General features: G+C 46.1%; 1 protein-coding gene across 1 annotated transcript in view; it reads right to left on the bottom strand.

The window, feature by feature from the left end:
- Positions 1-23,089, bottom strand: part of LOC140391798 (high-affinity choline transporter 1-like) — a 267,954-nt gene that overhangs the window by 230,771 nt on the left and 14,094 nt on the right. The window contains exon 2 of the mRNA XM_072476681.1: positions 4,175-4,403. Coding sequence (XP_072332782.1) covers positions 4,175-4,358 — 184 coding nt within the window. The 5' untranslated portion in view covers positions 4,359-4,403. The remainder of the gene's footprint in view (positions 1-4,174; positions 4,404-23,089) is intronic.

The following is a 23,089-nucleotide window of genomic DNA, read 5'->3' as shown; positions in this document are numbered from 1 at the left end:
TGGCGGGCCTCAGCCGTCAGGGGAAAAACTGTGGACTGAATGAGTGGGCGGCCCTTGTCTGCATAATTAGGTACCCACTGGGCGTAATGTGAGAAAAACCCCAGACATCATTTCAGGGCCTTGGGGCACTGGGAGTTCCATGAGGGGGCGCATGCGGTCGGGGTCGGGCCCTAGGACTCCATTTTCCACGACATTGCCAAGGATGGCTAAGCGGTTGGTGCGGAACATGTATTTCTCCTTATTGTATGTGAGATTAAGGAGTTTGGCGGTCTGGAGGAACTTTTGGAGGTTTGTGTCGTGGTCCTGCTGATCGTGGCCGCAGATGGTGAAGTTGTCTAGGTACGGGAAGATGGCCCGCAGTCCATGCCGGTCAACCATTCGGTCCATCTCTCGATGAAAGACCGAGCCACCATTAGTGACGCCGAAAGGAACCCTAAGGAAGTGATAGAGGCGGCCATCTGCTTTGAACGCAGTGTATTGGCGGTCCTCTGGGCGGATGGGGAACTGGTGGAAGGTGGACTTCAGGACCACTGTGGAAAAGACTCGACACTGCGCAATCTGATTGACCAAGTCAGATATGCGTGGGAGGGAGTACGCGTCGAGCTGCGTGTACCGATTGATGGTCTGACTGTAGTAATGACCATCCTGTGCTTCTCCCCAGTCTTTACTACTACCACTTGAGCTCTCCAGGGTCTGTTGCTGGCCTCAATGACCCCTTCCTGCAGAAGCCGTTGGACCTCCGACCTGATGAAGGTCCTGTCCTGGGCACTGTACCGTCTGCTCCTAGTGGCGACGGGTTTGCAATCCGGGGTGAGGTTCACAAACAGGGAAGGTGGAGCGACCTTAAGGGTCGTGAGGCCGCAGATGGTGAGGTGGGGTAGGGGTCCGCCGAATTTTAAGGTTAGGCTTTGGAGTAAGGCTTTGGAGATGGCACTGAAAGTCCAGGCCGAGTAACAGGGCAGCGCAGAGGTGGGGGAAGACGTAGAGCCGGAGGTTGCTGAACTCTACGCCCTGGACGGTGAGGGTCGCGATGCAGTACCCCCGGATTTCCATGGAATGGGATCCGGAGGCCAGGGAGATTTTCTGGGCGACGGGGTGTACCGAGAGGGAGTAGCGCCTTACCGTAGTGGGGTGGATGAAGCTCTCTGTGCTCCCGGAGTCAAAAAGGCAGGTCGTCTCATGCCCATCGATCTTCACCGCCGTTGTCGCGGTCGTGAGGTTGCAGGACCGGGACTGATCCAAGGTGATAGAGGCGAGCTGCAGCAGATGCTGGGAGGTCCAGGGCTGGTCAGCGGTGATGGAGGTAGCGGCAGGCGATGAATGGGCAGACGAGCAGGCGTCCTGAGACGCCGTCCAAAATGGCGCCGAAGATGGTGGCACCCACGGGGCGCACATGCAGGCGACATCAAAGATGATGGCACCCACGGGCCATACGTGGCTTGCAAAGGGGTAAATGGCAGTGCCCGTGGGTCGCACGTGGAGGGTGTAGGAACGCCGGGCCTGGAAACAGCGGCGACCGACCGGGCCTGGCAAACAGAAACAAAGTGTCCCTTCTTACCACAGCCGTTGCAGGCCGCGCTCCGCGCCGGGCAGTGCTGCCTGGGGTGATTGTTTTGCCCACAGAAATAGCACATGGGCCCCCCAGAGTTGGCTGCTGCCATGCGGCGCAGGCTTGCCGTGGGCTGGAGTCGGCAGCTGGTGGAGCCCACGATGCCCACGAGGGTGCCGCGCAGACAGAGGAGTAGGGTTGGACATTACGGGAGGCCACTTCTAACGAATTAGCGAGCTGCCTAGTTCCCGCAAGATCAAGCGTACCCTCTTCCAGTAGCCGCTGGCGGATGTACGCAGACTTCATGCCCATAATGTAAGCGTCTCGAATTAAAGGTTCGGTGTGCTGGACTGCCGAAACTGCCTGGCAGTCACAGTTCCTCCCCAGGTTGTGCAGGGCACGCCAGAAATCGTCCAGAGACTCCCCGGGGAGTTGCTGCCTCGTGGCCAGGAGGTTCCTGGCGTATACTTGATTGACTGGTTGAACGTAATGTCCCTTCATGAGCTCCATCGCTTCAGAGTAAGTCGGCGCATCCCGGATGAGAGGAAAAATGTCAGGGCTCACCCGTGAATAGGGGACTTGGAGCTTCTGCGAGTCCGAGGGTTCCTCAGCGGATGTTCTGAGGTAGCTTTCGAAGCAGGCTAGGCAGTGGTCAAAGGCGGACGTAGCGTTGGCTGCTTGAGGGCTCAGCTGCAGGCGATCAGCCTTGATGCGGAGATCCATCGTTTAAAAAACTCTTGGCTCAATAAATTGATGCACTATCAATTACCACAATCGAGGCTTTATTGAGCAAAGATGTTGTACCTCCTGTAGCTGGAACCAGAATGGCTGCAGCACCGGCGAGCACACACATTTATACACCGCCTACTGGGCGGAGCCAGCAGGCAGGGATTTACCTATGTACCTCTACTATACGGACAGTGCCGTAATACATGTAATACAACTAGTGGTGACTACCACAAACCTTACCCAGTTAATTTCCAGGTTTTGTCCGGAAAGACAAAGACCCATGGCGCTGGTAAAAGAGTAGAAAGGTTAGGTTTCCAGTGGGAGCCACCTCGTGCACGTCTTCCCCTCACATTGAGCCAGCAGACGTCACATTCACACACTCACCCTAACATCCTCACACACACACCCTCTTGTGCGCATACTCACATATTCACACTCGCACACAATCACATTCACCTCCCTCACTCACCTCTCTTTTTCATATTCACACACACAAACTTACTCATCCTCACACACACGTAAACACACATCCTCACACACCCTCTGATGCACACACATTCATCCTCACATGCACACAAACACACTCTCAGCCTCACACACGTAAACACACACATCCTCACAGACACGTAAACACACACAAAGACACACACTCATCCTCACACACACAAAAACACACTCGCATCCTCACACATACAACACTCTGGTTCATTTGATTTCTCTAATTGTTTTGAAATGTTGCATGTTTGAACTGGCCCTTACCACTTACATGGCAGCCACCAGCATCGCGGACCCCCTGGAGACCCTTCATGGTCCCCTGTTTGGGAGCTCCCTGTCTATAACGTTAAGGAGATTATCTGATTATTCTGTGATTAATACTTCGGGAATACTGATTCCTAACATAATTTTATATAAGGGCTTGTGCAGAGCCTGAGGCAGGCATCTGCCATTTTGACATTGCTTCAAGATCTCCAGCATTCAGACCTGGGTGAGGTATGAAAGGAGGTCTCCTCTTGCATGCAATAGGCAAAGGTTCGGGTAGTTGTTCGGATAGTGGGAAACAGAATATATTTGGACCTTCCACCTTATCTTTCTGCTCTCACACCAGCGACGCACCCACTTGAAAGAAGAAGCAGATTCTGCACCCAGTCGCTATTCAATTTGAAGAATGAAGAGCGACTGCAGCGGTTCTGCAGACAGGTTTCATGTCCGCTTTTCATGGACTTTTAATGTTTACATACCAGTCTGAGTGTCTCTATTTAAAGACACCCTGAAGAGTTCGACCTGCCTCATCTGCACCCAATCTCCCTGTGACACTGCTGAGGCTCTCTGAATGGGCCGTCAAAATCAGGAGCATTGGGGAGAGTGGAAAGGCTTGGCAGCAGATACTTATTATTACATATTTCATTCCTTAACTATTTCATTATTGAGTGGACTGGGAATTGCAATAGAATAGACATTAGGCTTCTGGGACTTGAACTTAAATCCAGTGCCAGAGTGAGAAAGTCTGTCCTGTTTGCTGACTGCAAAGATTAGATAAGAAATTAGCTTGGAGGCTTCATTTAGACTCCCAGTTGCTGTGGACCCAGTTGTAATTGGTACACAGAGAGTCTATTGGCTGGAACTAAGGAAAGGAAAGTTTACTGTCCCTCAAACAATTTGTACATGTTGTGGGAATTACTATTGCCGACATTTCGACCCTGAAATTGAAAGTGTTCCATTTCCCAGCCTGGATAATCCTCACCTCGGTCAGAAATAATAGTAAGATAGTGAGAAAATTTCTCACAAAAGTAGCATGGCGCACACGATTGCAATTTTTCTCTTTATCTATATTTAAAATTTTAATATCACTTTTAATCTTTGGGAAGTGTAAAAGTAAGTGTAAATGAATAATCTCACCAGTCATAGTAAAAATACCAAGGATTAAGCCTATGTCTCTCCGTCCTATCATTATAACCTCATTTCGAAGCAGTTCACCATGGCTCGGTTTATTTTTATTCTTCCAGGCTGCCCATATTCCAATAATTAGGATCACCAAATAGAACAGGATGATTGCAACTAGTCCTCCAATGTCGACACTCATTTTTCAACTGAAAATGTAGCTCGTGCAGAATGCTGTCACCAATGGCTAGATAAAACAACATAGAAGCAATGCATCAGTAATTATATAATGGATAAACATCAGATAAGAGTGAAATCCATTTCTAAACCACTCTAACACCGACCCTGAGACTAGAATTAACAGGAAAAGGCTAATAGGCACAACAGAGATCACCCATTTTTCTTACTTATGAAAATAACATTTATTGCACTCTTCTTCAATTCTTTGCCCAAAGACAGGTCTGGCCCACAGCACCACAATCTTCACTACATGTAGAGCAAGGAAGGAGATCTGAAATTGACCCCTGCCAAGATCAAACCCCATGCTGCCAGCACCAATCTGATTCTCGCCAGCCATCCAGCAACTAAATAAACCAGCACTTCGACATGCATGTTGTCGTACAGAGCAATGGATAGGTTCCCAATTTTCTCTCCATCACTTGACTCTCAGCCACATGTTGGAAGGATTTGCAGATTGATAGTCAACCTGTTTGGTTGTGCTATGAATGCACCTTTCATGGCCATCAGGTGCTGGGGTAGGATTTGAATCCGGAGCCTCTGGCTCAGAGGCAGAGTCACTATCCACCCCGCCACAAAACCTCCTGTATGATTGAGAGATTTATCCGGCAATCCACACGTGTTTTCCGGTGGTGGAGGCAGCCCACCAGCGGGATTTCTGGTCCCGCCTTTGTCAACGGGATTTCTAGTTGACTGTACCCCGCTTTGCTGGGAAACCCGTGCGCAGTCGTGGGACCGGACTATCCCGCCGGCATGAACAGCCGGTAAATCCCCCCCCCCTTATTTCAATAAACAAAAATAGACTTGTGTGGCCAACATTTCACTACCAGGTTGAGATCAGTTCATTGTCCTCTCTGCACAACATATCGAATCCTTTGGCAAGATGGCGCCGGAGCGAGGCGACTCTCTGCGAGCTCTCCCAGACAGATCCACTTTTTACTTAACTATACTCGTTCTAATCTTTTAAAAATCAATTCTAAAACTAACATTATTACTAACCTCTCTCTTTTATCCTCTCTTGCAGGCTTGAACATCCTCCGAGGCCCTTGGAGACCTTTTGACCCGACCCGACCTGACCTCCGCGACCTGGAAGAAGATCGGGCCCAAGCCGGAAGTGAAGCCCCGACCTCGATTTGGTGCCGACCCGGACCTCGGAGCTCCCAACCCGGCCTAACTACCGACGCCAGCCCCCGGATCGCCTTGCCCAGTCCCCGGAGCTCCTGACCCGACCCCCGACAGCAAGACCCGGCCCAACACGACCCCCAGAGACCCGCCCAGCGACCCAATCCGGAGAGGCCCGCCCAACAACCCGACATACCTGGTGATGGAAGGCAGAAAAATCCACGTGGAGGCTCGACCAGGCCAAGATCCGACCCCAGGAGCGCCCAGGGAGGGGAACAGACCACGGGACCCAGCCCGACCTGCCTCAGGAAGCCTCTGCCCATGACCCAGGACCCCCAAAACGGTGGAGACCCCGCGCGAACACCCAAACGCGCTGCAAGGTATTCCCGCGCCCGCAGAACGCCGGGACCCATCCGGATCGCAAACATGCCCCCCTATCAAGACCTCTACCTCAACCAGCGCACGGGACCCTGCCAGACGCGACCCCAGATACGTAACCAGCGCCCTGGTCCCCGCCAGCGCCCTGGACCCCGCCAGACGCAACCACCTACCTTCCACAAAAGCTGACATCTCCCATCAGATCCCAGGATCATCCAGCAGCAGCCGCCGACCGAGGAAGCGAGGGAAACGCGGTGGTCTGCAGGTTAGACTGAAGCAACCCGGTTTCAAGACCCCTCTCCCCAGCATACAACTGGCAAACGTCCAAGCAATCGAAAACAAGCTGGATTAACTTAACGCCAGACTTACCTCTCAAGGGAAGTAAGAGACTGCTGTGTGCTCTGTTTCACAGAGACATGGCTCACCCCCGCCTCACCGGACTGTGCCATACAACCTGAAGGCTTCTCAATTCACCGGGCGGACCGCACGGCATCATCAGGCAAAGCAAAGGGTGGAGGGGTTTGCCTCCTCATCAATTCCTCCTGGTGCTTGGATGTGGCGACTCTGGCGACCTACTGCTCCCCAGACCTGAAATACCTGACCGTGAAGTGCCGCCCATATTATCGTCCACGTGAGTTCACTTCAGCCATCATCACGGCGGTCTACATCCCACCCCAGGCAGAAGTGAGGAAGGCGCTGGACGAACTATACACAGTAATGAACAACTACGAAACAGAACACCCGGAGGCCTTGTTCATCGTGGCCGGAGACTTCAACAAGGCCAACCTCAAGAGTGTACTGCCAAAATTCTACCAGCACATCTCCTGTCCCACCAGGGGCGACAACACTCTTGACCACTGCTACTCAAAAATCAAGGGCGCTTACCGTTCCATCCCCCGACCGCACTTTAGGAAATCAGACCATAAGACGGTGCTCCTTCTCCCGGCATACAAGCAGAAACTCAAGCGGGAGAATCCAGCTAAGAAGGTTGTGCAGTGCTGGTCCGAGGAGACAGAAGAGCTCTTACGTGACTGCTTAGAGACAGTGGACTGGTCCATATTTAAGAACTCAGCGACCAACTTAAATGAGTATGCCACCATCGTCACAGACTTCATCAGCAAATGTGTGGACGACTGCGTGCCAAAGAAAGCAGTACGTGCGTTCCCCAACCGGAAACCATGGCTCAATCGCGAGATTGACTCCCTACTGAAGGACAGATCTGAGGCGTTCAAGGCAGACGACCCTGACCAATACAAGAAATCCAGGTATGACCTCCGCAAAGCCATCACAGATGCCAGGAGAGAATATCAAACCAAGCTAGAGTCACAGACAGACTCTCGGCGGTTGTGGCAAGGACTAAACAACATAACGGGCTACAAAGCGAAGCCGAACAGTATCTCTGGCAGCAGCGCACCTGATGAACTCAATGCATTCTATGCTCGGTTCAAGCAGGTAACCAACAATCCGCTGTCGAGTGCCCCAGCAGCCCATAATTCACCCATACCCACCATCATAGCTTCCGAAGTCAGATTGGCCTTCCTGAAAGTGAACCCTCGGAAGGCGACGGGCCCGGACGGGATCCCTGGTCGTGCACTCAGAGCCTGCGCGGACCAGCTGGCAGAGGTATTCGCGAACATCTTTAACCTGTCCCTACTCCACTCCAAGGTCCCCACCTGCTTCAAGAAGACCACCATCATACCGGTACCAAAGAAGAACCAGGCAACGTGCCTCAATGACTACCGACCAGTGGCCCTGACTCCAGTCGTAATGAAGTGCTTCGAGAGGTTGATCATGAAGCGCATCACCTCCATACTCCCAGAACGCCTTGATCCACTGCAATTTGCATACCGCTGCAACCGGTCCACATAAGATACCATTTCCCTGGCCCTACACTCATCCCTAGAGCATCTCAAAAACAAGGACTCCTACATCAGACTCCTATTTATTGACTACAGCTCCGCCTTCAACACCATACTCCCAGCCAAGCTCATATCAAAGCTCCAAAACCTAGGACTTGGCTCCCCACTCTGCAACTGGAACCTCGATTTTCTGACCAACAGACCACAATCAGTAAGAATGAACAACAACACCTCCTCCACAATAGTCCTCAACACCGGCACCCCGCAAGGCTGCGTACGTAGCCCCCTACTCTACTCCCTGTACACACACGACTGCGTGGCAAAACTTGGTTCCAACTCCATCTACAAGTTTGCTGACGATACGACCATAGTGGGCCGGATCTCGAATAACGACGAGTCCGAATACAGGAGGGAGATAGAGAATCTAGTGGAGTAGTGTAGCGACAACAATCTCTCCCTCAATGCCAGCAAAACTAAAGAGTTGATAATTGACTTCAGGAAGCAAAGTACTGTACACTCCCCTGTCAGCATCAACAGGGCCGAGGTGGAGATGGTTAGCAGTTTCAAATTCCTAGGGGTGCACATCTCCCAAAAATCTGTCCTGGTCCACCCACGTCGATGCTACCACCAAGAAAGCACAACAGCGCCTATACTTCCTCAGAAAACTAAGGAAATTTGGCATGTCCACATTAACCCTTACCAACTTTTACAGATGCACCATAGAAAGCATCCTATCGGGCTGTATCACAGCCTGGTATGGCAACTGCTCAGCCCAGGACCGCAAGAAACTTCAGAGAGTCGTGAACACCGCCCAGTCCATCACACGAACCTGCCTCCCATCCATTGACTCCATCTACACCTCCCGCTGCCTGGGGAAAGCGGGCAGCATAATCAAAGATCCCTCCCACCCGGCTTACTCACTCTTCCAACTTCTTCCATCGGGCAGGAGATACAGAAGTCTGAGAACACGCACGAACAGACTCAAAAACAGCTTCTTCCCCACTGTCACCAGACTCCTAAATGACCCTTTTATGGACTGACCTCATTAACACTACACCCTGTATGCTTCATCCGATGCCAGTGCTTATGTAGTTACATTGTATATGTTGTGTTGCCCTATTATGTATTTTCTTTTATTCCCTTTTCTTCTCATGTACTTAATGATCTGTTGAGTGGCTCGCAGAAAAATACTTTTCACTGTACCTCGGTACACGTGACAATAAACAAATCCAATCCAACTACCATAAAAACAAGGTTATGGTTCAATTGCATGCAATTTAGAGACCAGGAATACAAATAATCACTTTGTACAGATGGCATCTTACTCTGGCATTCACCATGCAAATTTTCTATCACGCATTTTTCAAGCCATGAATATAATTCTACTGCTCTAAATTTTTCAATTGCCCTCATCACAACTTTAACACATGATGATTTCTCATGGTGCTCTGTTGGGGCTCATATTTCAAATTTTCATTAGGCTAATGTAGAGCAAGTGCGAGAACCAGAGGCAAAGTCGAAGAAATAGTTTTGGGAGAATTGGGGACAGATACAGCAAGGTTAATGTAATTATGAAAAGAAAAATTACAAGGAGAAGACGGTTGAAAGTTTCATCACTGATGTGAGTAAAAAACAGAAAAGGCTAAAAATGCTCAGCAGGAAGACCTGATGAGAATTTCCAGTATTTATTATTTTAGATTTCCAGCAACCACAACAATTTACCCATTTGTCAAAAGAGTGGAAGGTATGAGGATTTAAGATTGTAGAAATCTGTAGACACAGGACAGAGGGAAACCATGAAGGGCTTTTAAAGTCATTGCAACATGTCCAGCAGTCAGTGGAGTTTAGTAAAAATATAGGTGATAGATGACCAATTTCTAGCAAAAGACAATGCAAAAGACAACAAGTTCAAAATTAGTTGGATATTGTACAGGGTGGGGGTTAGGGAGGAAATGTAAGGAGTGTGGGCACAGAGTATGGTGGTGACAGAAGTATGAATGCGTGATTTGGTGGCAGTAAATGAGATAAGGGATACTGGCAGGCAATATTGCAGAGGTGAAAGTGAACAGTTTTAGAGTTGCACTTTTAAAAATTCTTTAATGGAGTCCGGGCAAGACCAACATTTATTGCCCTTCCCCAATTGCCCTTAAGAAGCTAGTGGTATGCCGCCTTCTTGAACCCCTGCAGTCCATCTGGTGGTTATGCACCCACAGTGCTGTTAGGGGGTGGGGGGGGGGGGGTTCTAGGATTTTGACCCAGCGACATTAAAGGAATGACAATATAGTTCTAAATCAGAATTGTGTGTCTGAGAGGGGAAACATAGAAACATAGAAAATAGATGCAGGAGTAAGCCATTCAGCCCTTCAAACCTGCACCACCATTCAATATGATCATGCAAATTCAATATCCCACTCCCGCTTTTTCTCCATACACTTTTGCAGCAAGGGCCACAACCAGCTCCCTCTTGAACATATCCGACAAACTGGCCCCAACAGCTTTCTGTGGTAGAGAATTCCACAAGTTCACAATTTTCTGTGGGAAGAAGTTCTCCCTCATCTCAGTCCTGAATGGTTTACCCCATATTCTTAGGCTGTGACCCCTAGTTATGGATATCCCCAACATTGGGAACATTCTTCCCGCATCTAGCCTGTCCAGTCCAATCAGGATTTTATATGTTTCTTTGACATCCTCTCTCCTTCTAAACTCCAGTTAGTACTAGTCCAGTCGATCCAATCTTTCTTCATGTGTCAGTCCTGCCATCCCAGGAATTAGTCTGGTGAAACTTTGCTGGACACCCTCAGTAGCAAGAATGTCCTTCCTCAAACTAGGAGACCACAACTGCACACAATATTCAAGATGTGGCCTCACCAAGGCCCTCTATAACTGCAGCAAGTCATCCCCACTCCTATACTCAAATCCTCTTGTTATGAAGACCTGTATGCCATAGACTTTCCTCACCGTCTGATGTACCAGCAAGCAACCTTCAGCGGCTGTTCCACCAGGTCTCGTTGCATTTCCCCTCTTCCTAAACTGCCACCATTCAGAAAATAATCTGCCTTCCTGTTTTTGTCACCAAAGTGGATAACCTCACATTCATCCACATTATATTGCATTTGCCAAGTATTTTCTCACCCAGCCAGCCTGTCCAAGACACCCTGCAGCCTCTTTGCATCCTCCTCACAGCACACACTGCCACCCAGCTAGTGTCGTTTGCAAATTTGGAGATATTGCATGCAATTCCTACGTCCAAATCATTAATATATATTGTGAACAGCTGGGGTCCCAGCACTGAACCCTGCGATATCCCACTGGTCCTACTGCCTGCATTCTGAAAAGGACCTGTTTATTCCAACTCTCTGCTTCCTGTCTGCCAACCAGTTCGCTATCCATGCCAATATATTACTTCCAATACCATGGGCTTTGATTTTGCTCACTAATCTCTTGTATGGCCTTTTGAATGTCCAAATACACAACATCCACTGGTTCACCCTTGTCCGCTCAACTGGTCACATCCTCAAAGTAAATCCAGAAGATTTTTCAAGCATGATTTCCCTTTAGTGAATCCATGCTCACTTGTACCAATCCTGTCCCCGCTTTCCAAATGCTCAGTTATTTCATCCTTAATAATTGACTCCATCATTTTCCCCACCACCGAAGTCAGGCTAACCGGTCTATAATTTCCCCGATTTCTCTCTCCCTCCTTTTTTAGAAAGTGCGGTTACATTAGCTACCCTCCAATCCATTGGAACTGTTCCAGAATCTATAGAATGCTGGAAAATGATTACCAAAGCGTCCGATATTTCTCGGGCCACTTCCTTGAGTACTCAGGGATACAGAGCGTCAGTCCCTGGGGACTTATCGGGTTTTAATCTTATCAATTTCCCCAATACAATTTCCTGACTAATAAGGATATCCTTCAGTTCCTCCTTCATGTTCGACCCTCTGTCGCCTAGTATTTCAGGATGGTTATTTGTGCTGTCCTTAGTGAAGAAAGACCCAAAGTATTTGTTCAACTGATTTGCCATCTCTTTGTTGCCCATTATTAATTCACCTGTTTCTAACCGTAAGTGACCTACATTTGCCTTCACCAGTCTTTGTCTATTCACACATCTATTGAAGCTTTTGCAGTCAGTTTTTATGTTTTCTGCAAGCTTACTCTCATATTCGATTTTCCCCTTCCGAATTAAACCCTTTGTCGTCCTCTGCTGAATTTTAAATTTCTCCCTGTCCTCAGGCTTGGTGCTTTCTCTGGCCAATTTATATGCCTCCTTTTTGGCTTTAACACTATCCCTGATTTCCCTTGTTAGCCTTGGTTGAGCCACCTTCCCCGTCTTACTCTTGCACCAGACAGGGATGTACAATTGTTGAAGTTCATCCGTGTGTTCTTTAAATGTCTGCCATTGTCTATCCACCGTCAACCCCTTAAGTATCCTTTGCTAGTTTATCCTAGCCAATACATGTCTCGTACCATCAAAGTTAGCTTTCTTTAAGTTCAGGACCCTAGTCTCAGACTTAACTGTGTCACTCTCCATCTTAATAAAGAATTATACCATATCGTGGTCACTCTTCCCTAAAGGATCTCGCAATATTGCTAATTAATCCTCTCTCATTGCACAACAGCCAGTCTTGGGTGGCCTGGTCTCTAGTTGGTTCCTTGACATATTGGTCGAGAAAAGCATCCCTTATACATTCCAGGAAATTTTCTTCCATCGCATTACTATCAGTTTGATTAGCCCTATCAATATGCAGATTGAAGTCACCTATAATAACTGCTGTACCCTTACTGCATGCATCTCTAATTTCTTGTTTGATGACATCCCCAACCTCGCAACTATTGTTTGGTGGTCTGTTCACAGCTCCTACTCATTTTTTTTTGTCCTTTGGTGATCTGCAGCTCCACCCATACAGATTCCACATCATCTAGGCTAATGTCCTTCCTTACTATTGCATTAAACTCATTTTTCACCAACAACTGTACCCCAGCTCCCTTTCCTTTCCTCTTATCTTTCCTGAATATTGAATACCCCTGGATGTTGAGTTCCCATCCTTGGTCACCCTGGAGCCAGGTCTCCGTGATCCCAATTACATCATATCCGGTAATGATTATCAGCGCAATTAATTTATCAACCTTATTTCAAATGTTCCTTGCATTGAGACAGAGCCTTTAGGCTTCTTTGTTTGGACATTTATTGCCCTTTCAGAATTATGATGTAATGTGGCCCTTTTTGATTTTTGTCTTTGGTTTCTCTGTCTTCCACTTTTTCCTTTACTGCCTTATGTTTCTGTCCCCACCTTACATCCCTCCAACTTCCTGTATCGGTTCCTACCCCCCTGCCACATTAGTTTAAATCCTCCCCAGCAGCACTAGCAAACACTCCCCCTAGGACATTGGTTCCAGTCCTGCCCAGCTGCAGATCATCCGGTTTGCACTGTTCCCACCTCCCCCAGAACCGGTTCCAATGTCCGAGGAATTTGAATCCCTCCCTCTTGCGGCCATCTCTCAAGCCACATATTAAACATATTAGCTATGCTGCCATTCCTACTCTGACTGGCACGTGGCACTGGTAGTAATCCAGAGATTACTACTTTTGAGGTCCTGCTTTTTAGTTTAATTCCTAACTCCCTAAATTCAGCTTGTAGGTCCTTGTTATAACCTGCCTACTTACCACTGGCTGGGGATTAATGACAATCCCACAATCCTTAGGGAGCATGAGCTTCCCCAATGAGGGGGACGGAGAAATCATTAGCAGAGTCCCTGCATAAATAGAGCTGGCCAGTATAGAACCAGCTAGAAAGGAGTGAGCAGCAAGAGAGTACTGCTGCTGTTGTATATATATGTAATTGTGAATAAATGTTATTTCTTTCTATTCTACAAACTCATGCTGGATTCTTCGTGGCCCTCACAAAAGACCTCATCAAGTTTTTACCTATATCGTAGGTGCCGACATGCACGACAGCTGGCTATTCACCCTCACCGTCCAGAATGTCATGCAGCCACTCAGAGACATCCTTGACCCTTGCACCTGGGAGGCAACACACCATCCCGAAAACTTGTTTGCGGCCGCAGAAACGCCTAGCTATTCCCCTTACAATTGAATTCCCCCTATCACTATAGCTCTGCCACACTTTTTCCTGCCTTCCTGTGCAGCAGAGTTAGCCATGGTGCCATGAACTTGGCTGTTGCTACCTTCTCCTGGTGAACCACCTCCACAACGGTATCCAATATGGTATATCTGTTTTGGAGGGAGATGACCGCAGGGGGACCCCTGCACTGCCTTCTTATTCCTCCCCTGTCTGGTGGTCACGTATTCCCTATCTTCCTCGGTAATTTTTAACTGCGGTGTGACTAACTCACTGAACGTGCTATCCACAATTTCCTCAGCATCGCGGATGCTCTGAAGTAGATCCACCTGAAGCTCAGAGCCGTCAAGCGGTCTGACAGGAGCTGCAGTTTGACACACTTCCTGCCCATGAAGACTGAATGTTGTCTCCTTCAGTATCTGAAGAGTTGTGAATGCGTGAGAATCAGTGAACATCCCCACTTCTGACCTTACAATGGAGGGAAAGTCACTGATGAAGCAGTTGACACTGTGAAATTTCAGCTCAGTAATGAGCAAGACATCTGGGTTGCTCATGCCTAGTTAATACTGAGTTAGCAGTTGAAAAGGGATGGAATAAAGGGATGAAGAGGTGTGAACCAAACAGGATAGCTTCAATCTTTCTTCTGTTTACTGAGGGGAATGTTTGTTTCATCCATGATTTGGGATTAAAATTTACTGGCAGCCAGGCAGCACGGTGGCGCAGTGGTTAGCACTGCTGCCTCACGACGCCGAGGTCCCAGGTTTGATCCCGGCTCTGGTGTCCATGTGAAGTTTGCACATTCTCCCAGTGTTTGCGTGGGTTTCGCCCCCACAACACAAGGATATGCAGGGTTCGTGGATTGGCCACGCTAAATTGTCCCTTAATTGGAAAAAATGAATTGGGTACTCTAAATTTATTTATTTTAAAAAATTTACTGGTAGCCTCAGGACTTGGGCATTGGGTCAAACAGTGAACACTCAGCCGGCACTTGCTGGCAGCGGGACCAGCTCAGCTATTTCACTGTTTGCTAATTGGTTGCCGGTGGTGGACTGGCTGGCCAATTAAGAACAGTGGGCAGTGGGCTGTTGTTGTTGCCAGCAAAATCAGAGGCCCAGCAAATCTGAAGCCTGAGCAATGCCAACGGGGTAGTTGCTGAAGGAGGGCAGAGGCTTCAAGACACCTCAAAATGGAGGTTCCCCCATACAGGCAAGTAAAATTAGTATTCAGGGGACATGGGGAGGTAGGCCCCATGAGACTGAAGGAAAGCCACAAAGACTTAATGAAGCTGGCAGCTTCTTCATTGAGCAGATGGGGCACCCCCCATTGAGAAAATGCCAGTGGCCCATCAAAAAAATTCCCTTAATAGAGCCTTTAATTGTGCAAATCACATAGAATGGACAGCCAATCACCTCACAGTCAATGCTGGGAAAAGTCCCTGGTGCTCAGCGAACCAGCCTGTCATTGTTCCAGTTCTAATTCCACAATATTTTTCCAGCCACCGCCCCCCCAACTTTGTCACTTGGGGTCCAGAAAAATTCAGTCTTGAAGTCGGTCAGCACAGAAACAGTTGTGGAGTTGGTGGTGGCAGAAAAAAGATTGAACTTGCTGTTATTGATATATTGTACATTTCAATATTATCCCCAAGCTTGCAGACAAAGTGAATGGGAGGCAGAAAAGAAAAGAAGGGAATCAAGAATCACGAATCAAGGACAGCATTTTGGGGGCGGGACAGGGGGGGAAGGTGGGCCTCCATTGGTTGGGTGAGGTATGTGCTGGGTGCCTCAGCACCCACGGATCCGCCATGCCACCCGCTGGATCATGTGTACCCATAACGGAAGCAACTCCAGTTCATGTCTGTCTGTCCCACCGACCACTCATAACTCCCACTGACCATGGCGGCCTCTGACGGCGCGGCTGAATAGGGAATTGACAATCATAGTTAAGTGAGAACTGCACAGCTCCCAAGTGAATTCCCGTGAGTAGGTGTGCCAGGTGGTGTGTGGGAACTATTGCCTAGCATCCCAAACAGAGCGGGATCCTGAACACTGCAGGAAGAAATACCATGGACGGAGCAGCCAACATCCGAACATCTAGGGGCAGGGCCCCACCACCGGGGACGTTTCCACGACCAGAGGGTGGGCGTGTGCACCAAGGAGGGGAAATAATTTTGGGAATGTGTAGAATAATAATTCTTAAGGTGAGGACGTGGGTTGCAATATCCTATTCCATAGCAAATCAGTAAAACTAAATTAACAAATTAAGGAACATTTTGTCATGAACTTTGGCCAAAAGAGAAGAATTAAGTTGTCATAAACTATATTAGTAAAAGGTTGATGGATCAAGTGCTGTTTGAAGGTGGAGTAATATCAGAAAACTAGGATAACTCCCTCCTATTCTTTGAATAAAGCAATGAAATGTTTTACTTTCACCGGAATGACCAGAATAGACGAAGAAGGTGCCAGTGAACTTGGCATATTTAATATCATGGTACCATAGCTTATGTTTAGGTGAAAATGATCTTCACATCCTGAACATTATTGAACCCCCAAGAGCAACTAAAGCTGCTCTTCAAAATTAAACCATTTGTTAAAGTATTTTGAGATATTGAGAAAATGTTATAAGATGATATCCAAATATAAATTCTTTATTTTCTTAATTTCGAATAACTTTTGAGTTATTTTAGGCAACATGGAATTGTTAGACCCCAGATTTTGCGCATCTTTAAGTCTCTCCCATTATGAAATATCACTCAGTCAAGAAAAGAGAGCAACATGGTAGCACAATGGTTAGCACAGTTGCTTCACAGCTCCAGGGTCCCTTGGGTCACTGTCTGTGCGGAGTCTGCACGTTCTCCCCGTGTCTGCGTGGGTTTCCTCCGGGTGCTCACCCGGTTTCCTCCCACAGTCCAAAGATATGCAGGTTAGGTGGATTGGCCATGCAGAATTGTCCTTAGTGTCTAAAAAGGTTAGGTTGCGTTATGGGAATAGGGTGGAGGTGTGGGTTTAATTGGGGTGCTCTTTCCAAGGGCCAGTGCAGACTTGATGGGCCCAATGGCCTCCTTCTGCACTGTAGATTCTACGATTCTATGAACACTACCTAGCTTTGATTGAGTCAGCTGTGACTTGCTGTTGAATTTCCTCTCTTCCTATGGGAAATTATCTCACCTACATTTGATATTTTCTTTAAACAGCCGAGACTGGGAAATCACTTTGCTACTAGCCAAATCGAGACAGTTTTTCAAGAGGGAGGAATAATCTGCAGCGTCTCCTTCAATTGCTGTAACATGGGCTCTGAGAATCGTTGACATATGCAGCCATCTAGTGGTAGTTTCATATAATTATTCCACTTGTGCCTTGGATGAATAAGGAACGTTTTTATAGTAATTTGAGCAGAAACAATGGTTTTGCACCCCTTTATTCAGGTTCAATTTTCTTGTAAACTTTAGCACTGATATCAGGATACTGCTTGCACCATCCAACACTGTCTGCCCAACAAACATGTTCAAAAATTAAATAGCACCTGGGTATGGTAACCCCAACCAATGTTCCGCAGTTCTCAGAATACAGCATGCCCTGTGGAGCAGCATCCTGATATAAAACCACACAGGGAGGTGGACATTGTTTGCAGTCCATACTGTCAGAGAAAGATAGTTGAGACTTGGCGTGCAGAGTTCTTTGGTGGGGACATAAGACTGCTATTGTGTACATTCCTATTCACATCATATTATTTTATAATGTAGAACAATTATTTTAATAACTCTTAACATTTAACTTAACTAAATAAATGTATTTGTGGTTTTGAATAAATCTGAACAGCCTTATTTCATTTATTCGGTGATTTTTTGCAACATTTAAACATTCGTGAGTGGACAACTTACATTGGGGGGCAGGCCAGTGTAATGGTAATAGAACTGAACTAAAGACGCAGGGTAATGGCTGGGGCCACAGGGTCAAATCCCACCAGAGCAGCTGGTGTAATTTCAATTCAATTAAGAAAATCTGAAGTTAAAAGCTGGACTCATCAATGGTGACCATGAAACTATCCAGCCTGGATTTTAGACCGACAGATACATTGTTGACTCTGAACTCCCCTCTAAAAATAGCAAAACAAGCCACTCAATTCAAGGCCAATTCGGAATGGGCAGTAAACGCTGGCCTTGTCAGCAATACCCACATGCCATGAAACAACTTTTTAAAAATTAGCGCTAATGTGCACACTAGTAATGGTGGTTCTGTGCTATAAAGTTCAATATTAAGTGACTAAGCACAATCAACAGATTAAAACTTAAGCAGAGAGCTATCCCTTGGCAAGCTGTTTTAACAATGCTAAGACAGTAGCATCGACCTACAATATAAAACATGTCACGTATGTTGTAATCCAGTCAGATACCTCCCCAAGTCTGTAACCACCTCCAGCCCTATAAATTTCAAACATTCTGGGCGGGATTCTCCATTGGCTGACTCTGAAATCGCGAACCACGATTGGGCGGAGAATCGATTCCAACGCCAAAATCCCCGTGAGCACCAATTTGACTCCAAATCGCAATTCTCCATCACCTTGACAGCGGTATCAGAGTGGACTGGAACGCACATACAGTAAACACCATTTGCATATCATTAGCGGGCCCTATCCGTTATTCTACGGGGCCTCCGCAATGCTCTGCCAACGATTAGCCGAGGGCTGGATTCTCCGATTATGAGGCTATGTCCGGAGGAAGTGCCTAGTTCTACAATGAAAAAATCGGCGAGACCACAGCACCGACCGAGGGTAGCAGCAGCCCCATGTAAAACACACTGCCTTTACAAAATAAATGGCCGAAGAATTGCTGGGTCCGTGGCCACGCATGAGTGCGCCGACGGCCTGCATCGGTCGCGCCGTACAACATGGCAGGGCCGTGCGCGGACCAGATCTGCCAGTAAGTGCCGCCCTGGACACTCTCTCGCCACCCCTGGACCACCCCCGACCTGTCCCCTCAGGCCTCGCCTAAGGCCCCCCTGGCCAGCGGCACTCTGAAAGAGCCATTGTCCACAACGCACCCCCTACTTAAACTAGAATACCACACCTGAAAAGCAACGACAATATGCTCACCCCTCACTGTCTTTAAATTCACTAAGCCAATCCAATAGATAGACTTTTATCCCGGACGAGCCCCCAATTTGTTATCGGCCAGGGTTTAGAGAACCCCAAAGTGTATAATGGAGTTCACCTGACCCACAAGTTTTACTAGATTGTGGTGTGGGGAGCACACGGTTCACTCTACAGGTATGGTACAGCAGAAATGGAAAAGTATTTTTTAAAGCAAAACAATGTTTATTCTATGAACTCAAGTTAACCTTTTTAAAACATAGTGAACATCTTAGCAACCATCAATTCAAATATAACCTCCAAAGAATACAACACTAAGTAAACTTTAATAACTTCCCAAACAACATCCAGAAAACAAAAGAAACACCTTTTAACAGAAGCACATTAGGTTTACATTCACTACTGAGAACATTTATAATTCTGAATTCACCAAATGATCAAGAGGTAGTTTTTTCATGACAGAGTTCAACAGTACACCTTCTCTGTCTGTCTTCAGCTCCACACTGAAAACAAAAGTAAAACACACCCTGCAGCAAATAACCTAAAATGAAAGTAAAAAACTGACAGACAGCCCAGCTCCACCCACTCTCTGACATCACTGCAGTAGTAAAAACCCATTTCTTAAAGGTACACACACAACAGATATTTATGTACACACCCATTTATAAACACCCATTTCGTAAAGGTACTCTCACATGACACCTCCCCCCAAGAAAAAAAATTAACCATCAACTTCAAGATGGTTTCATTTTTCACCTTTTCAATATCCTTTAAGAAATGCACACAGTAAGTATGCTTTTTCGTTTAAAAAAAAACACACGCAAACAGGTATAATAATATAGTCCATTTTTTTTTTCTTCCTCCAACTGAAATCCTTCCTGATTGACAGTCTCTTTGAACAAGAAGGTCTCTGCACAATCCGTCCATTTCTCTACACCTCGGCATTTCTCTTTAAAGTCAGATACTTTAGTTCAATCTGATCACAGAGTCCCTTGTAATTCTCCAACACATGAGCATTGGTTATCACAGCTTTCAGGCAGTCAAATGCCTGTTGAAAATCCACTGTCCACTAAAATTTCTGACACTTCTTCAGCAAGTCCATCAGTGGAGCAATCACGCTACAAAACCTTTGCACAAATGTTCGATCAAATCCATTCATGCCAAGAAATCGCATTATTTCCCTTCGTGTTGAGGGTTTGGAAACTCCTCAATAACTGTTGGTTTCACATCCCATGTGACCATTCGATCCTGTCCGATTGTATGGCCAAGGAAAGTGACTTGGGCTTTTCCAAATTCACTTTTGGCTAGGTTTATCACCAAACCCGCCTCCTGAGGTCGATCGAATAACTCCATCAGATGTTTTAAATGTTCTGTCCATGTCTGGCCAAAAATTACCAGATCATCGATGTATACCGCACAATTGGGTAATCCTGAAATGACTTTGTTAGTTAACCATTGAAATGTGGCTGGGGCGTTTTTAATGCCAAATGGCATAACTTTGAATTGGTATATACCATCTGGAGCCACAAAAGCTGAAATTTCCTTCAACCTTTCGGATAAAGGTACCTGCCAGTAACCTTTAAGTAAATCCAATTTGGAAATAAAAGCGGATTGTCCCACTTTCTCAATGCAATCCTCCAAACGTGGGATAGGATAAGAGTCTGTTCTTGTAACTGCATTAACCTTTCTATAGTCCACACACAACCATTGGTTACCATCTGGTTTTGGTACCATCACTTTGGGTGAGCTCCATTGGCTGCAACCCACTTCAATTATGCAATTTTTAAGCATACTCTCAATCTCTTTGATAACCTGTGCCAATTTTAAAGGGTTAAGTCTATATGGATGTTGTTTGATCAGAACAGCATTTCCCACATCTACATCATGCACAGCCATTTTAGTACTTCCCAATTTATCTCCATTAACTTGCCCATGTGATATCAATAACTCTTTCAGGTCAGTCCGTTTGTCCTCTGGAAGGTAGCTCAACAATTTATCCCAATTTTTAAGAACATCCTTGTTTTCCAATTTAATTTGAGGTATGTCAAATTCACAGTCATCTGGATTTGGTTTGTCACTTTGAGTTAGAATCATTAAAACCTCCTCCTTTTGCTCTCCTCCCCTTTCAAAGTACCTTTTAAGCATATTCACGTGACACACTCGGTGAGTCTTCCTTCTATCTGGTGTTTTTACCACATAATTCAACTCACTTAATTTCCTTTCAATCTGATAAGGTCCACAAAACCTTGCTTTTAAAGGTTCACCTACCATTGGTAACAATACTAAAACTTTATCTCCACTGGCAAAACTACAAACTTTTGCTGTTCTATTTAATCGTTCCCTAAAATTTGTCACGTAATCCAATAATGTAATTTCTGATTTCTCACTCACCAATTTTTCCTTAATCAATTTAAGTGGTCCTCTTACATCATGACCAAAAATTAGTTCAAAAGGACTAAATTTGGTTGACCCATTAGGAGCATCCCCAATTGCAAACAGTACGAATGGAATTCCTTTATCCCAATCCTCTGGATAATCGTGACAATAAGCCCTCAACATTGTCTTTAATGTCTGATGCCACCTTTCTAATGCTCCCTGTGATTCTGGATGGTACGCAGTTGATTTAAATTGTTTTATTCCTAAGTTATCCATAACTTTTTTGAATAACCACAAGATAAAATTTGATCCTTGATCCGACAGTATTTCTGTGGGTAGACCATATCTAGTAAAGAATTTAAGTAACTCCTCCACAATCTTTTTAGCTGTAATATTACGTACTGGAATGACCTCTGGAAACCTAGTAGACACATCCATTATAGTCAGAAGATATTGATTCCCACTTTTTGTTTTAGGAAGCAATCCTACGCAATCAATTAGGACCCTTGTAAAAGGTTCCTCAAATGCTGAAATGGATATTAAGGGTGGTGGTTTTATCACTGCTTGAGGTTCCCCTATCACTTGACATATGTGGCATGATTGACAAAATTTAACTACATCTTTATGTAGTCCAGGCCAATAAAAATGTTTCTGTATTTTAGCTTGAGTTTTCCTTATTCCCAAATGACCTCCCACTGGAACCTCATGTGCAACTCGCAATACCTCCATTCTATACCCTACCGGCAATACTACTTGATGAACTTCTGCCCACCTTTCATCCTCCTGCTTATGTAAAGGTCTCCATTTTCTCATCAAGACATTACTTTTATGGTAATAACACTCTGGTATACACTCAGGTTCCTCTTCCGTGTATGCTTTCTGGTATATCCGTTTAATTTCTACATCTTTCTGTTGTAACTCCGCCAATTTTCCTGAACTAAAAATATCCGCCTTATCCTCCACCAGTTCCTGTTCTTTTTCAACCATCTGATCAAAAATCGTTTCTGATAATTGCACTTCAACTTCATCTTCACTCTCTGATTTCTACTCTTGTCTTAACCTGTGACTTTGCGACCTTGTTACTACACAATCCGGAAAATTCCCAGGATATTCATCCTTCAACACTTCAGTTGTCTGATTTTCCACTGGCTTATCAACCACAGTAGGCATCACTCCCACCTGAGATCCAGCTATATCATTACCCAAGATAAACTGTATTCCTGGACAAGATAGTTTCTCTATTATTCCTACTACCACTTCACCACTCTTCACTGGACTTTCCAACCGTACCTATATAATGGAACACTACTCTCACCCTGAATTCCACATCTTACCACCTTTTCTGGCATCATTCTGCCCAAACTACATAACTCCTCATCTCTTACCATTAAAGATTGACTAGCTCGCGTATCTCTTAAAATTGTGACTTCTTTACCTGCTCCTCCAAATACACATGAGTAAACTTTACCCACACAAGTGAATTCTTTAAAGAGATCTGGCACCTTCTTATCAATCACCTCTTGATCAGTCTGTACAAACTTTTGCACATCCTTCGCTTCCCTTGGGCTTTCCTTTACCACTTTGACAAACCCCACTGTCTTATCCTGTTTTACCACATCAGCCTTCCCAGTGTTTTTCTTCAACCACCAACACTGTGACTTTACATGGCCTAGTTTATTACAGTGAAAACATTTGAAGCTTTTCATTTCTTTTCCACCCTCCTGGATTTCTTTTTTAATCTGAGGTACACTCTCCTTATTATCTCCCATCAGATCACCTTTACTTTTACCACTTA

This window comes from Scyliorhinus torazame, chromosome 15 (genome assembly GCF_047496885.1).
Source record: "Scyliorhinus torazame isolate Kashiwa2021f chromosome 15, sScyTor2.1, whole genome shotgun sequence".
Lineage (NCBI taxonomy): Eukaryota > Metazoa > Chordata > Chondrichthyes > Carcharhiniformes > Scyliorhinidae > Scyliorhinus > Scyliorhinus torazame.
Note: the sequence above shows the minus strand (reverse complement) of the source record. Positions and strands in the feature narration are given on the sequence as shown.